The sequence below is a fragment of the Podarcis pityusensis genome, assembly GCF_964106645.2.
Source record: "Podarcis pityusensis genome assembly, chromosome: 8".
NCBI classification, from domain to species: Eukaryota; Metazoa; Chordata; class Lepidosauria; order Squamata; family Lacertidae; genus Podarcis; species Podarcis pityusensis.
Window position 1 is genome coordinate 9,353,296 of NC_138033.1, and position 16,270 is coordinate 9,369,565.

Consider the following 16,270-nt stretch of genomic DNA (forward strand, 5'->3'; position numbering starts at 1 on the left):
CTAGTCACCCACATGTGCAGGTGCGATGTGTTGTTGTTTTTTGGTTGAATTTGTTGTAACTAAGCATTTTAGTCTGTTTTCAAAGTTGCATTTTAGATTTTTGCAGTTTGCCCCAGGTAAAAAAAGATAAAAGTAAAGGGCCCCTGGACGGTTAAGTCCAGTCAAAGGCAACTGTGGGGTTGCGGCGCTCATCTCGCTTTTGGGCAAGAGAACCGGTGTTTGTCCACAGGCAACTTTTCCAGATCATGTGCCCAGCATGACTAAGCCGCTTCTGGCGCAACGGGACACTGTGATGGAAGCCAGAGCGCACGGAAACGCCATTTACCTTCCTGCTGCAGCAGTACCTATTTATCTACTTGGACCGGTGTGCTTTCGAACTGCTAGGTTGGCAGGAGCAGGGACAGAGCAACGGAAGCTCACCCTGTTGCGGGGATTCGAACCGATGACCTTCTGATCGGCAAGTCCAAGAGGCTCAGTGGTTTCAACCACAGCGCTACCCACGTCCCTTAGGGTAACTAACTAACAACAATAATAGTAAATGAAGGGGACCGGTTAGGTTACCCAAAAACCTGTGTAGTCACCCCCCCCAACCAGGCCTCAAGACTTTTAAATTACTTTCTCTGAGGATTCAGTAGCTAAAAAAGCATTAGCTAGCATTAGCTTTGCTGTAACAAAAAGAAGCTGAGAAAAACAAAGTGTCCCCTTCATAATGACAACAACCAATTCCCTAGCCGGTATGCACTTGTACAAATCACCACCATGGAAAATAGCTCCCCTCCCCATAGTATCTGGAGAGGACCCTCTCCTAGAGCAGTCGCTAAACTCACGTCATCATAGACTTTGGTAGACGATTCGATGTACGTCGATTTGTCTTTGAAAGTCAAGCGTGGGAGGATCCCGGCAATTTTGTTTTCCCGATCCAGCTGTTGCAGCATTATCCGAGGGAGGAAAGAGCAGAGAGAGGAAAGGCGTTAAGAGACAGACATCAAGGGAAGGGAATCCAGCTGACTTGAAGCAAATGAGGTGAAGCCCACGATGCAAAGGGAGGCAAAAAGTGTCTTCATCCCAGCCCTGCTGATGTGCAGGAAACTAGGATTCCCAAATGCTTTTTTGACCCAACTCCATGTGATGCGGTTGTAGCAGGAACAGCTTAACCTGTTCACACTCAAATTGTCCCAGATCCCCGGCTTTCTCTGAAATAGCTAGAAGTCTACGCAGAGTTCTAAGCATCTTGCAGGAGCAACAACAACAAAAACTAACGCAACGGTTCTATTACCAAGAGTCTTTTTCAGTAACTCTCGAGCCCTCATACAGAAAAAGCACAAGGGCAGGTGAAATAAAGGACTGCTTTGCACAAGGCAGTTAACATGTACGGAAGTTGGTTCTCAGGCTGCTTCGAAAAGGGATGCAGGGAATTCGAGGAGGGCAGGGCTATCAATGGCTCTTAAGTCGCAATGGCCACCTGGAACTCTCAGTGTTCAGAGACACTACGCCACTGGATACCAGTTTCTGGGAAGGTAGAGGGTATGTACGTGTTTCTGGGCCTGTGAGGAATCTAGTTGACCACTGGATCTGGAGAAGATGGGCTGCTGGGTTGATCAAGCGAGGCTTTTCTTTGGTTCCGAACGGCTGGGCTTGCGCAGTTACCCAAGTGCTTTTTCTCCCTAGTCAGTCACTGCCAGCTCACGCCCAATCAGTTAGTTTCTTTCGCCCCAATTATTTTACACTCGCTTACATTGAGACAGGACCACAATAGCTCAAGGACCGACTCTCCCCATATGAACTGACTCAGACCCTCGCTCACCATCCAAAGCCCTTCTTTGTGTGCCTCCGCTACGAGAGGTCCGGAGGGCGGCAACAAGAGAACGGGGCCTTCTCTGCAGTGGCTCCCCGTTTCTGGAATGCTCTCCCCAGGGGGGCTTGCCTGGTGCCTTCACTACGTATCCTTTACGTGCCAGGCGAAAACATTCCCCTTCAACCAGGCCTTGGTTCAATTAGCCAGCCTATGGCCTTTTAAACTGCATGTTACTGTTTTGTTTGCTATTATGCTACATATTCTCATTTTTTTTAATACCAAAAACCACCCTGTGATCCTCCCATTTTACTGGTCATTTGCCCAGCTTGGAGAGATCCTTTTGGATCTCATCCCTATTTTTTGTTTTGTTTTAACTACCCTAATTTCATGTCATCGAAACGAGAGATGAGACAAGAGCAGACACCTTCATGCACTAACTGCCCTCTTTGTCCAGCTCTTACCCTGACATCCATAACTTTTGTGATCTTCCAGAGATCAATCAGGAGCCCAATGAAGACGCTGACTTGCACCACAAAGTTAGTTTCGTTGTCCAGGATGTAGAGAAGGACCACGAGTGACTGGAATACTCCAAAAAATACTGAGCGGACAGAGAGCCCCTCTAGGGACTGCCTGCTGTTCCAGAACTGAATATCTAAAAAGGAAGATGACAAACAAGAGGTTTAAAAGGAAAAGAATGCTTTTCAGTTTTTCACTGGAGCTACTTCCCAACCCTCCAGTAAATGGTAAAAAGATAAAGGACCCCTGGATAAAGTTCAGTCAAAGGTGACTATGGGTTGTGACTCTCATCTTGCTTTCAGGCTGAGAGAGCCAGGGTTGGTCCACAGACAGCTTTCCGGGTCATGTGGCCAGCATGACTAAACCACTTCTGGCACAACTGAACACCGTGACGGAAGCCAGAGCGCACAGAAACGCCGTTTATCTTTCCACCTCAGCGGTACCTATTTATCTACTTGCGCTGGTGTGCTTTCGAACTGCTAGGTTGGCAGAAGCTGGGACAGAGCAATGGGAGCTCACCCCATTGCGGGGATTCAAACTGCTGACCTTCTGATCGGCAAGCCCAAGAGGCTCGGTGGTTTAGACCACAGCGCCACCCGCCTCCCACAATCCTCCAGTACTGCTGGCTGGGCTGGTATCTGGCCAGAGGTGGCTTTGACTCGAAGCGGAGAAGGCACTGAGGAGGAAGACAGGCAGCTGCGCTAGAGCCTTGCGGCATCCTCCCCCGCCCCTTCGCCTTCTGGCTTTAAACAGGCAGGAGGGGGAAAGGGGGTTGGGGAGAGAGAAGAGAAGCAGCTCAAATATTTTGGAACCTACCATTTTTGAAAGCAAGGAATTCGAAAATGCTATGTACAATGGAAACAATAATGGTCAACGCCAGAAGGTAGGGATTGGTTTCTAATAGTGCAACCTAGGAGAAAGGAGAAAGAGGGTATGAGAAAGACCAGCATTTCCAGGGCACCCCCAAAATATACAAAATTAGAAGCACGCCAGTCATATGTAACGTATTTACCATTAACTCTGGAAATGTACACTCAATTCTGACCAAAGGAAGCCTCCTGATGTTTTTCTGCTGTAGAAGGCTTAGTTTGATCTGAATTGAGTATACATTTCCAGAGTTAATGCTAACTGCGTGGTGAGTTCACGTTTCCCCCCCCCCCCAAGGTGGAAATAATGACACATGACACAATTATTAAGGTTAATGGGCTAAAAAAGGCCACAACTTTATTGGTTACAGGTGATGAGTGGTACTGGCTTAGGCATTGGTCCTAACTGACTATATCAGACTTCAGCCCGTCCGCTTGAAGTCCGGGAAGGGTTAACCACCAGTAGGGGGAGTCCTGCTGATGTACATCAACTAGGAACTCCCCCGGGGTCACCGTTAGGGGCGTGCCTTAGGTCCTCACCTGCCTAGGCTTCGGACAGGCCCCTCCCCCGGAATCCTTTACCGGACTACCCTTCAATCTGCGGGGCAGGTAATGGCGCTACCTCCCCTCTTCCATCTACAGAACTATACCAGCTGATGAGCGGCAAAGGGGGAGATCCCTGGCAGTGTCCTGCCTTTATAGGGCAGGCCACGCCCCTGAAGCAGCCAATTGGCCAGCCAAGGGGTGACACGGCCGGGAATCCCCCCAATCGCGTGGGGGCTGGCCTCCACCCACTGCGCGTGTAGTGGAGCCGTGAAGCCCACAACCCCACCTCCTACATAGGGCGGAAGTGGCTATACATTACTTCTGGTAAACGAGCTATCACAGCTAATAGAGGGCCATGACAATTTGTGTCCTGAGCTTTGTAGGCTCATCTACCCATTTACTATCTGAAACCAAAGGTACGCGCTGGTTGCCGGGTGTGAGATTTCCCCCCAGCTCCCCTACCCCGCCCCCAGGAACGGCATCGCTGCCATCACTCCCTGCTCACCTTCACAGAGTCTTGCTCCTCATCCGACTGCTCATACAAGTCCTCCCCCAGGAAGTTCCAGGGGGACTTAGTGCTCTGGGCAGCATACAGCTGCCATCGCCACAGTGACAGCGGGCAGAAGGACAGTCGGAAAGGAAGGCGCTCCAGTGTCTCGTTGATAGGGAAGTAGTCCTTCTGCAAGTTCCAGTAATCGTTGAAGTACAAGATGGGGTAGTAGTCGCCACTCACCGCGTCAAATTTCACATCTGAAACAAAGAGAGTCCAAAGGGGGGACGTGTTGTGTAGCTGGACCAGGATGCCGCAGAGGCACAGCGGAGCACAGAAAAGGAACCCCACAGCCCTTCACCCCAGGTGTCTCCCGCAGCTGACAATTTCATAAATTTATGATGTCACAACAACGGCATTGCACCACGGCATGATGTTCTTTCAAATGAGCTGGCGGTTTGCACAAATATCCTTACACATTAAATATCACTTTCAAAATAATTTTGTGCACCTTTCTCCGTGCTTCGTCTGTCTCCGGGCTCTCCTCTCCCCTCAACACATCCATAAAGAGAACCAAACTGAAGCTCGGGGGGTAGATTAGCACAACCGAAAACTTCCCAACAACCTGGATTTTCAAATTAACCATGCAGGCTGCAAAAGTTGACCCTTTTTTTTTCCACACCAGAAGGAATTTCCAGGCTGCAGGTTTCAGCCTGAACTCGTGTGCAAAAGGGAACGTGCCATGGCCATGCTTTTATTTCTTCTCTCCCCGCTGCAACTGTATATTGTGACCCGAGTGGCCTGAGGAGCTAATTATCTGTTGTCCTTACATTGGTCCAGAGGCGGAGGAACACTGCCCTTTACCCATGGTGTGTGGTCATCCACAATGTTGATGGTGAGGTTTGGGTGCCAGTGTGAGATCACCTCCACAGGGCCGTAATCTTCAGCTCTCTGCAACAAAAGCGTAAAGGACTGCAAGCAGTTTCCACATCAAACCCAGCAGCAGGACTGCTGCAGATACATACAGTCAAGGTTTTCAAAGCAATTTTGACCCTTATGCCGTCAGAAGGGACGGCTCCTATTCCTGCTTGCTGCCGCAGCCTGGAAAATGTTTAGAGATGCCAAGGAAGAGGCCCTCTAATTAGCTGTATCAGAAGCCACGGGCTTGCAGAAGAAGCCAACATGTTTGACAAAGGCCTCTAGCTAGCCTTAGGCACAGCACAGCCCTTCTAACTGGCAGCTGGAGGGGTCTCAGCACTCACTCTATTCAAAGCGACACAAGTGTGAGCAGCAAAGCTTTATTTTGAACAGGGTTGGTGGAGGCCGGGCTAAGAGAGTCCCCACAAATTATAATGTCGGCTGCACGCAGGAAGTGAGGCTTAAATATAGCGCTCTCGCTCATTTGCCAAAACCCCCCAAAGGCTGTATCTGGATGGCAGGGAGCCAAAATCAGCCCCAAAGGCGCTCTCCCCCCCCCCCCATTACGTAAGAATTCATCTAGCCCAGCATCCTGTTCCCAACAGTGTGCAGCCAGATGCTTCTGGGCAGACCACAGGCAAGCCTCAACTCATCACTTAAAACATTTCCCCCCAGCATGAACCACAAAACCTCAGTTTGCAAAGAGCTCTTTTCCAGACCAAGCGTTTCAATAAAAACCCAGGCTTTTACTGTAGCGGTTTGTAATAGATTTCCTCCCTGCCTTCATGTCACCCCACCCTGCCCAATATTATCTTTCCAGCACTATAAATACGCGAGAACGGTTCATGGAATTTCCCGCCCCCCACTTCAGAAGAAAGACGGCAGGTGGAGGGCTTCGGCGTATTATGAAGTGAGGAACTGAAAGGAACGATGAAAATAGTTCTGCAACATTAAGCATAGTGATTTGGCCACCAGTGTCGATTTGTCAGAGGCTCAGCTCTGCCAGAGAGCCTTGGGTTGCCAACCTCACAATCCGGGAAGGATGAATTATGGGGACAGAAAGAATGGAGGTGTGCTAGCCAGAAGCCCCGTGGGACTGTGCCCACTGGGAAGGGGGGGGGGACCTGTGACCTTGACAGGTAAAGAAGGATGGGGAGGGGAGGGCTATATGCAGGGGGTCTGAGATAAGAAGTAATTGTTACTTTTATCATTTCAGGATCCGCTTCTGTCTCCCCCGTGAGCAGATTCTTGGTTTTCTGGAACCGTCTGCGCTTATACTTATTTATCACTGCAAAGGAAAAAGGGGAAGGAAAGGTAAGCAGACGCAAAACACTACTGGCAGGTAAAGCTAGACAGCAGCATTATCCTGAACCTGAGAACTACAAGCACGTTTCAACCTCGGTTTCTATCGCTCATGGTTGTTGTTGTTGTTGTTGTTGTTGTTATTTACTACATTTGCCAGTCACTTTGTACAAAAGAAAAAAAATCCTAAAGTAAAACAAGTGCAATAAATAAAGACCTTAAAACGATGAACAATGCATAAAAGGCTCATCCAGCAATATGCTAGGACAAGTCCCGTGCACCTCAGTAAAATATGAACACCATTGAAGGAGGCAATTACCAAAGGCCTGCGTGAGCGAAAATGTCTTAGCCTGGCACTTAACAAGTGACAATGATGGGGCTGGGCACATCTCCCTGGGGAGAGGTTTCCACAGACAGGGGGCCACCACTGAAAAGGCCTGCTCTCACGCAGCCACTTCCCAGAGAAGGGCCTCTGATGCAGAGGAGGGGATGTTCCTCATATACTCTTGCACAGTTGCAAGGATATAGCAAAAAAAAAGCAGCAGCAGCAAATCCCTCTCTGCAAATACACATATGCCAAAAAGGAGAAGGAACAAGTCCAACGCAGTTATGCTTTTCTGTTTTTATGGGTGTATAATATCAAAGAATTGCTTGGTTCCTTCGCTCTCCTTCCCATCACTACTATTCTGTCCCAGAGTGGTACCACAAAAACAAAAGTTGAGTTGGCAGGACATTTACAGATTATCCCCCCCCCCCCAAGCAATATATAGCATAGGACCTGCAAAACTAACTATCAGCTCAGAATTTTCAGTTTTCAGATGCAGACTTTTAGGGGTACGGAACATGCTCAGTGCTGCACTTAGCACTTGAATTTATACAAGATTTGGAAAGTTCCAGTAAGAATTGCCCCTGCAGAATATAGGCTCTTGCTCATGGGTTCAAATACCCCCCATGCCTTTTCCAGATGTTACAAAACACACACACACACACACACACACACTGCTTTGCTGAAAGCCAGCGGCATTTCCATAGGGCTCCAACCACTGAACGAAAATATACCGAAATGCGCGCTCAAATATGAGAGAACACACATCACGAACCATACTGAATTCCGGCATGGGGAGAGGGACACCCCCCACAATCCATTATCACAGCAAATATGCACTGGGAATCTGCAACTCGCTGCAGCTTCCTAGCATGTGGCTACCAAAGATGTTTGCAGGTTTGCAGTTCCCCGTCAAACATCACCGTGTTGACTGCACAGAAATGCACCAGCCACATAAAGGACAAGGCAGCCCCAGTAGCACTCAAGCCCCTATCATCGCTCCAGGATGGTCAGAGGGAAAGAAAGAGAGAGAGAGAGAGAGAGAGAGGAAATGCATCACTTACTGGAATTGGGAATGGGGGCCTCAGTGGGGCAAGTGGCAGGATGTGACAAGAAGGCGAGGAACTAGGTGCCCTGGGGGAAGGGGGGAGAACAGTGCTGAGTGCAGACATCTCTACCCACAACCATCGGCTGCAGCCTCCTGGCAAAAAGAGAGGGACGGGGGGAAGGCTTACTTCGAGACGTGTGGACCGTGGCGAGTCGCCTGTACAGGTTCTTCTGTTTCGGATCGGGGTGGAACCCGCTCTTCGTAAAATACACATGGATGTACATGGAGCCGTTGTGCTGAACGCTCTGGGGGAAAAAAACAACCAACGCAATAGGACTACTGGCCTCATCCATTTTACTGAAACATTGGGGGGGCGGGGAACGCAACACAGCAAGGAGGTGATCAAGGAAGCCACAGCTGTTGGAGTAATACTACTAGTTTTATGTTGCCCATCTGACTGGGTTGCTGCAGGCACTCTGGGAGGCTTCCAGCAAAATATAAAAACACAAGCTCCCTCCTAATGTTAAGGATCGTCTGCCTTAAAATGTCAAACAGTAGCTTTGGCGTCTCCTTCCTTCCCCGCTTTGTCCCCCTAGCCCTTCCAAGCCTTCTCTGAGCACCTAGCATTTTAAAAGGCCAAAGACAGAAAGCTTCCCCCAGACCCGTCCTGTCCTGCTTCCTTGTCTTCCAAGAGGGCTTCCCCATTCAAATTGCCATAGCCAGTCAAATGTGGGGAACCTCTGGTGCTCCAGTTGTTCCAGAACTACACCTCCCATCCTCCTTGGCCACGGCTCCTGGGCCTGATGGGACTTGTAGTTTATAACATGTGGCAGGCATAAGGTTTCCCCACACTTGGGCTCGGGGCTTGGGTAAGACTTCTGAGGTGCTAGAATGGAGTGATGCCCCTATTTGCATTCATAAAGGATCATCACCACTAATGGCGTTTAAATCAGTACTGGACATTCAGACAGTGGGTCACACCAGTCTCTCTCTCTTAGCTCTATAGGTAAAGGTAAAGGAACCCCTGACCATTAGGTCCAGTTGTGGACGACTCTGGGGTTGCGGCGCTCATCTCACTTTATTGGCCGAGGGAGCCGGCGTACAGCTTCCGGGTCATGTGGCCAGCATGACTAAGTGAACCAGAACAGCGCACGGAAACCCCGTTTACTTTCCCACTGAAGCGATACCTATTTATCTACTTGCACTTCGTGCTTTCGAGCTGCTAGGTTGGCAGGAACAGGGACCGAGCAATGGGAGCTCACCTTGTCACGGGGAATTGAACTGCTGACCTTCTGATTGGCAAGCCCTAGGCTCTGTGGTTTAACCCACAGCGCCACCTGCGTCCCTCTTAGCTCTATAATCTCTTGTTAACGTAGAGGAACTATTGCCTCTAACATGGAAGAGGAGATGCTTCCTAGTCCAGTCCAGACAATGTATTTCTTAAAGGAGTTTTGCTTTTGGAGTCTGGAGATGGAGAGTCCCATTAAGTACAGGCAGCCCACTGCAGACAAGTAGGGAGAAAAGTGAGGTCTGCAGCAGGGGGCTTGGCTTGAGTGCAGCTGGAGAACAGCTGGCCAGTGACATGCGTTGCTCACGCACCTCCGGAATATCTAACTCTCCGTAGTGTTCATAGCACCCGTCGGAATTCTCGCCACTGGTCCAGTCCCCGTAGACAAGATCCCGCTGCTCCCAAAACAACGCGGAGGTAGCGTTGAAATCTGTAAAGTGCTCATGCTCTGATATATAGACATGAAGATCCTGCAGGGAGAAGAGAAGAGCATTATTTGAGGCAGGGAAGCCTATATCATGGGCTGCAATAAAGGAATAAAAAGGTAAAGGGACCCCGACCATTAGGTCCAGTCGTGGCTGACTCTGGGGTTGCGGCAATCATCTCGCTTTATTGGCCAAGGGAGACGGCGTACAGCTTCCGGGTCATGTGGCCAGCATGACTAAGCCGCTTCTGGCGAACCAGAGCAGCACACAGAAACACCGTTTACCTTATCGCCGGAGCGGTACCTATTTATCTACTTGCACTTTGACGTGCTTTCGAACTGCTAGGTGGGCAGGAGCAGGGACCGAGCAACGGGAGCTCACCCCGTAGCGGGGATTCGAACTGCCGACCTTCTGATCAGCAAGTCCTAGGCTCTGTGGTTTAACCCACAGCGCCACCCGCGTCCCTTATAATAAAGGAATAGACCCAGGCAAATGTTCAGCTTCTTTACTGTTATGATGATCAGGGCTATGCATTTACTGCAATCCCTCAGCAGTGCAGGGGGCGGAAATCGGCTACCCAGGAATCACAGCTTCCATCCAGGAGAAAAAGCAAGTTTCCAGCCACCCTCATGGCTGCAAAGGTACACTGAAAAGCACGTGGGCAATGCCTGCTCAATTTTCAGGTGGCAGATGAGCTGCTGTGCAAGACTTCCAGTGGTGGTGACAGAACAAAAGATGCAATACGGTAAAACTAACGGATGATGCCGTGGAGCAAATGTTTTGAATAATTCTTTTTTATGTAATTGACAGACGAAGAATCGGAAGCCCTCTTTCTTTTCTTTTGTCTCTTTTCCCCCTTTAAAAATTTTGTCGCGTCAAAAAAGCTTCAATAAAAAATTTATGCAGTACAGTAAAACTGGCACTGCAAATCTGCTCAGCTTCCGTGATTTCTGCAGGCTGCAGTTCGACAGGCTGCAAAAATTTTATCCAGATCATACAGGCGCGTAATTGTACTTTTACATACTGAGCGCATACTTGTTTACACTTTGCAAACTTTGGGGCCCAGCTAACCCAAGTTCCGGGTCACACTTACCATTAAAGTGTCTTTAGGAAAGAGATTGCGGCTGGGCGCCCTGGGTGTTCCGCCAGTGGTGGTTGGATCCTGTGGTGCCGGCCCACGACGGAACCAACTGCTGATGGCCCAAATGATAAAGATCCTTTGGGGAGGGGGGGAGAGAGAGAAAACCAGAGAATCAATACAAGATGCAGTTATAAGCTGGCCGTTCCTTCTAGAGGCAGCTACTGCACAAAGAAATTGCTAACAGCCTCAACATTAAAAAGAAGCTTGCCGAAGATTTGTCAAATATCATAATTCTGCTTGTTCACAGGGGCCATAAGGTAAAGGTAAAGGGACCCCTGACCATTAGGTCCAGTCGCGGCCGACTCTGGGGTTGCAGCACTCATCTCACTTTATTGGCCAAGGGAGCCGGTGTACAGCTTCCGGGTCATGTGGCCAGCAGGACTAAGCCGCTTCTGGCGAAACAGAGCAGTGCACGGAAACCCCATTTACCTTCCCGCCGGAGTGGTACCTATTTATCTACTTGCCCTTTGACGTGCTTTCAAACTGCTAGGTTGGCAGGAGCAGGGACCGAGCAACGGGAGCTCACCCCGTCGCGGGGATTCAAACCACCGACCTTCTGATCGGCAAGTCCTAGGCTCTGTGGTTTAACCCACAGTGCCACCCACGTCCCATACAGTTTTTGACACAGTGCAAACTGTGTTTACACTGTGTCAAATTGGTGAAAAGGAGCAGCTCAGGCTTCCCTCCCTCCTGCCCTTTCTTATTTAAACCCCAGCCCCCCCCCCCAGTGTCCCTTTCTATTAGACTCCTTGCTTCAATGCTACCATCTGAGCTAACTCTGCTTCTGCAATATCCTTTGGGGAGGCAGCGGAGAGATACCATCAGCAGAATGGAATGTGGCATGCTAGGGAGGCACCGCCCCTCTTGATGTGCACCTTCTTCACTGTTATTATTTTACATGCAAAGATACTAGTCCGGGGCTTTGTGTGAATCATACACACGTGCGCACAAAGAGCATGCACTGCCACTGCCCCAACTCAAAGGAAACAAAAGCTCCGCATTGAGCACTTGCTGTCGCTTTTAAGTTGCCTCCAAATCAACTTTGTAATACAGTGGTACCTCGGGTTACAAACACCTCGGGTTACAAACTCCGCTAAGCCGGAAGTAGTACAAACTTTGCCCCAGGATGAGAATGGAAATCGCGTGCCGGGGCACTGCAGCAGCGGGCGGCCCCATTAGCGAAAGCACGCCTCAGGTTAAAAATGGTTTCAGGTTAAGAATGGACCTCCGGAACGAATTAGGTTCGTAACCCAAGATACCACTCTATCTGTTTCAGCACTTGCTGTGTTGAGGATTGGCAAGCAGTCTAATAATACATCATCATCATCATCATCATCATCATCATCCTTAAAAGCAATAATTACTTTTGTATCCTGCCTTCCCCCTCCAAGGAACTTGGAGTGCAACAATGTTTGTTTCCTTGCATTTAATCCTCAGACGGCCACCCCGTGAAGGTGAGGCTGGAAGGTAGAAAATGGCCCAAGGTCACTCGGACAGCTTCCCAGCTGAGTGGGAATTTAAATACATTTTGGCCCCCTTTGAAACCTCACTTTTCTTTGGCGGAGGATTTACTCAATTTTTTCTTTCTTTCTTATGTTTATACTGCCCGCCCGTCAGAAGAACTTTTGGGTTTACTGCAGATCATTTATATAAGGGATGGAAAAACTTTTTAGCCCAGTGGACCAGATCTTCCTCTCCCCCACCCGGCAGGCCAACTATCACAGGTGGGTGGGATCGCCCACCTTCTAACTGTTTGGCCTCATGATGTCATATGATTGACAGGTGGGCAGTTCCACCCACTTGGCAACATTGGCTGGCAAGGTGACCAAGCAGGAGTGAACTCCCCATGCATTAGATGATGCTCAGGGAGTTCAATCCAGTATTGTGCAGCTGAGTCTCTTCCTTCCACCCACCCCATGCATCAGGTGTGGGGTAGGTGGGTATGATTTGGGGAGTCTGGGGGGTCAAATCTCATGCAATTGTAGCAATCCCTCCCCTCCATCCCGTGATGATGCACAAAACATGGCCATGTGGCGTCATTCTGAAAAAGGCACTCTGCGCTTCTGTATACTGAGAATATGCTACCTGTATGGTGGAGTGTACCAGAGACTGGCAGAAGCTCTACTGAATTCATGGACAGTCAATTAAAACCTCACACACAACACGGTTAACGAGGCAAGTCCATCGTCTTGCACAAACGGCTTATTCTACTTCTCAGGTACGCTTGCTTCGGAATGTATGGACCTCAGAGACCCAGACCCCTGCCCTGGCGCCCTGCCTTGCATATATAAGCACATCTGGTTCTGCAGAGAAGCTACGCACGTCTCTTCCGGCATTCGCAGGCTAGTGTGCTTAAAATTATAGCTGAAGATAACCAGCCAACTGGGAAGACAGAACCACAGCACCGCTGGCTTCCGCTGCCTCATGAATCATCTGTGTAACTCACAAACCTAGGAGGGCCAGACAGTGTTGCCAGCTTCCCAAATCTAATGGGGGGGGGGGGGAATGCAGATTCCTTGCTCTTCTTCAGACAATGACCGGTATCTCTTAATTTAAAATTCACGCACCCAAGAGGCAATGTCACCTTCCTTCAAGATCTTCCCCACCGCCCCTGTCAAATATCCTTCAAGAGCTTTCACAGTGCATAAACACACACAAATCTAGCCGGCCAATCAATCAGTTTTAAGCCAGGAGGTTAATTAGCTAAGCTGTTTCTGCTTCAGATTTGCCCTTGCTGGGTGATTCGGCAGGGAAGCTTTGCAAAAATCGGACCCTTTTTTACTTCCTTTTTTGCCACAGGTGACTCACCAAGACATGTGTGGCAGGAGGGGCAGCAATGCCTGTGGAAAGCCTGTTTTCCTTGGTTGTCAACAGTTCTGAATTACCAGACTAAAAGAATGGAATCATTTATTCTATTCTGCGACTTCCTCTAAGGCTCCCCACTTAAAATGGGCCACAACCATCTGGAAAATGCTGAGCCCAATGAAGGGTGGATTATTTCGTTCAACTTCAAAGCAATGTTCTGGATCAATTTCAGCAGCCAGGGTGGGGTGGGGGCCTTGCCAAGTAAAGATGATTTTTTTTTTTGCATACCCACAATTTTGGAAGTGCATTACTGCAGCATTTGCCCATTTCTGGAAGAGGGAGAACACGCCAGCGCCGAGCCTGTTCCAATCTGATTTGCATTAATAAATGGAAATGTTTTAACCGTTCTAATCATACAGAAGCTCATCGCTCAGCTGGCACTGAACAGATGCCAAAACGTTTTGCTGACACAGCTCAAAGAGCCAATATAGCATCCCAAGCAATAATGGCTTTGGAAATGGCACAAACTCTCTCTGGTTTCTCTTTCCCACCTGGTCACCTTGCTCTCAAGGGGACATCTGAATGCGTTAGAAAAGGTCGGCTCCTGCTAATGCTATTCGTGGGCCGATTTTGTTGGGCAAGTGGCTAGATGGCGAGTGCCACAAAAGGAGCAGTATCTGAAACAGCATTACTCAATTTAGTCAACTCTGCCCTACCTGACCAACTTATCTCAGAGCCCTCTGGAACCATTACTCGTCCCGTGAACAGTGTTAGAAACTCGGATACCTAAGCTACTCATTGAATGGCACCTCAAACCTAGGTTACGGCCGCCACAATGGAATGTCTAGGTGCCACAATGGAATGTTTAGGTGCTGCCCCCTTGGATTACAAAGCTGAAAATGAATTGTGTATATTGTCAGCACGATGGAGATGTCAGTTGCCATCCTGGTGCCCAGAGATCTCTGCATGTTTACAATTGGATCCATGCTAGGTGCAAAATGTGCCTGGTGCCCAGGGGATTTCTAGCACTGCCCTTGGGCGGCTTACAACATATCTAAAAACATAAAACATCCAGCATTATAAACTTCCCGATACAGGACTGCCTTCAGATGTCTTCTAAAAGTTGCGTAATTCTTTATCTTCTTGACATCTGAAGGGAGGGCGTTCCATAGGGAGGGCACACTACCGAGAAGGCCCTTTGCCTGGCTGAAGCTGCTGCTCCCAATTTGCTTTGATTCCCAATACCAGCTGTAAATTTTTCTCATGCTTCAAGCTCTGTGCACTCCTGGAGTACCATAAAGGAGAGGCCAGATGGGGAACCAACCACCACCACCACGACCAGCAAGAGAGAACCACAACCCTGAAAAAGATCAGTAGGCCTCATCCCCACAAGCCACAAAAACCCCAAGAGGCCATCACACACGTATTAAGGAGTGTCATCGATCCACACGCATTAGCTAAAGGAGAATAGTGGAGCAAACACAACCACGCTCCTGTGCTCTCCAGCTTGAGAAGCATGAAGAGAACGAAGCCTTTGATAAAACCCAGAGAGAGACCTTTGGAAGGATAGGAAGACGTCTCCCTGCAAGTCGAAGGCTGCATGCTTACTTACAGCAGTAAGGCCCACTGATATTGACGGGGAGCCACTCTGAGTAAATAAGCTCAGGATTACAATGCCACAACTTCTCCTATGCTAGGGATGGGGAGGTTGTGGTCCTCCAGAGGGTGTTAGTCTCCAACTCCCATCAGCCCCAGGAAGCCCAGCCGAAGGTCAGAAATGGTTATTTATTTATTTCATAAAAATTATACACCGCTTGACTGTTCACAACCATACTTTAAAATGCTAAAACAGACTAAAATCACCTCAACCTTTCAGGATGGCGGCTAGTTTTCTTTTGGGAAGAAGTGAAGGCATGGAGTGATCAGAATACAAATTGAAATTTTTGGGAATCCCTGGAGGGAGAAGTCCCAAGTTGTTTAACTGAACGTTAAATGTGGAATGTTGCTTGATTATTGTTTATATTGCAAAATTCTATGATTGATAAATAAATAAATAAATAAATGTAGCTCAACTTTCTTAAGTGTTTGGGTAGGCAAGTCTAAACAAGAACATTTTTAGCAGGCGCCAAAATGAGTACAGGGAAGGCACCTGCTTGATGACTGGAGCTGTGGTCCAGCAACTTCTGGACCAGGGTGGTTCAACACGCAGCCCAAGGGCCACTTGTGGCCCTCAAAGCCTTTTTAGAGAGGCCCTCAGCAACATTTGACGCTGCACTGGGTTTTGAGAAGGAGGCATAAGGGCCCTGACAGGATCCTAGAGTCCTCCCTCCTCCTTCCCAAAGCCTAGTCTGTGCTTTCCCAGCTTTGGGAAGGACCCTGCCACCGCCAGGCACTTCCTTCCTGAAGCCCAGCGCCTCACTTTGCATCAGGTTCTGGTTGCCTTAACTCACACAAAACACAGACGTCAAAGCACAGACATTTCTCTCCGCAGTCTCATCCATAAACCAAACTATCGAGATCCCAAGTGACAAAAGAGCTGGCTCTAATGACTGGTGTTAAAAGCCTTATGGGGACCTCTGCCCTGGAAAGATGCCGCCAAAACTTAGAGAAGAGGTGCTTAACTTAAAAGTTAATTAGGGTAGCAATCAGCTTAATACTTTACTGAACACACTTTGGCACAGGCCTATAGGCTGGCCCCACGCACGCCCTTCCTTCTAGAAAGGGGAAGGACTCTTAACTCTGCTGCTTTGTATGCAGAAGGTTCAAGGTTCAAGCCCTGGCATTTCCAAAGAGAGCAGTAAAAGA

General features: G+C 48.9%; 1 protein-coding gene across 2 annotated transcripts in view; it reads right to left on the minus strand.

The window, feature by feature from the left end:
* CLPTM1 (CLPTM1 regulator of GABA type A receptor forward trafficking) overlaps positions 1-16,270 on the minus strand; it is a 29,981-nt gene that overhangs the window by 4,825 nt on the left and 8,886 nt on the right. For both annotated transcript variants that reach the window (XM_081018831.1, XM_081018832.1), the window contains exons 3-11: positions 10,613-10,736; positions 9,406-9,564; positions 7,994-8,111; positions 6,334-6,419; positions 5,044-5,164; positions 4,229-4,473; positions 3,128-3,221; positions 2,257-2,447; positions 828-923 (exon numbers count right to left, since the gene is read on the minus strand). In XM_081018831.1, coding sequence (XP_080874957.1) covers positions 828-923; positions 2,257-2,447; positions 3,128-3,221; positions 4,229-4,473; positions 5,044-5,164; positions 6,334-6,419; positions 7,994-8,111; positions 9,406-9,564; positions 10,613-10,736 — 1,234 coding nt within the window. The remainder of the gene's footprint in view (positions 1-827; positions 924-2,256; positions 2,448-3,127; positions 3,222-4,228; positions 4,474-5,043; positions 5,165-6,333; positions 6,420-7,993; positions 8,112-9,405; positions 9,565-10,612; positions 10,737-16,270) is intronic.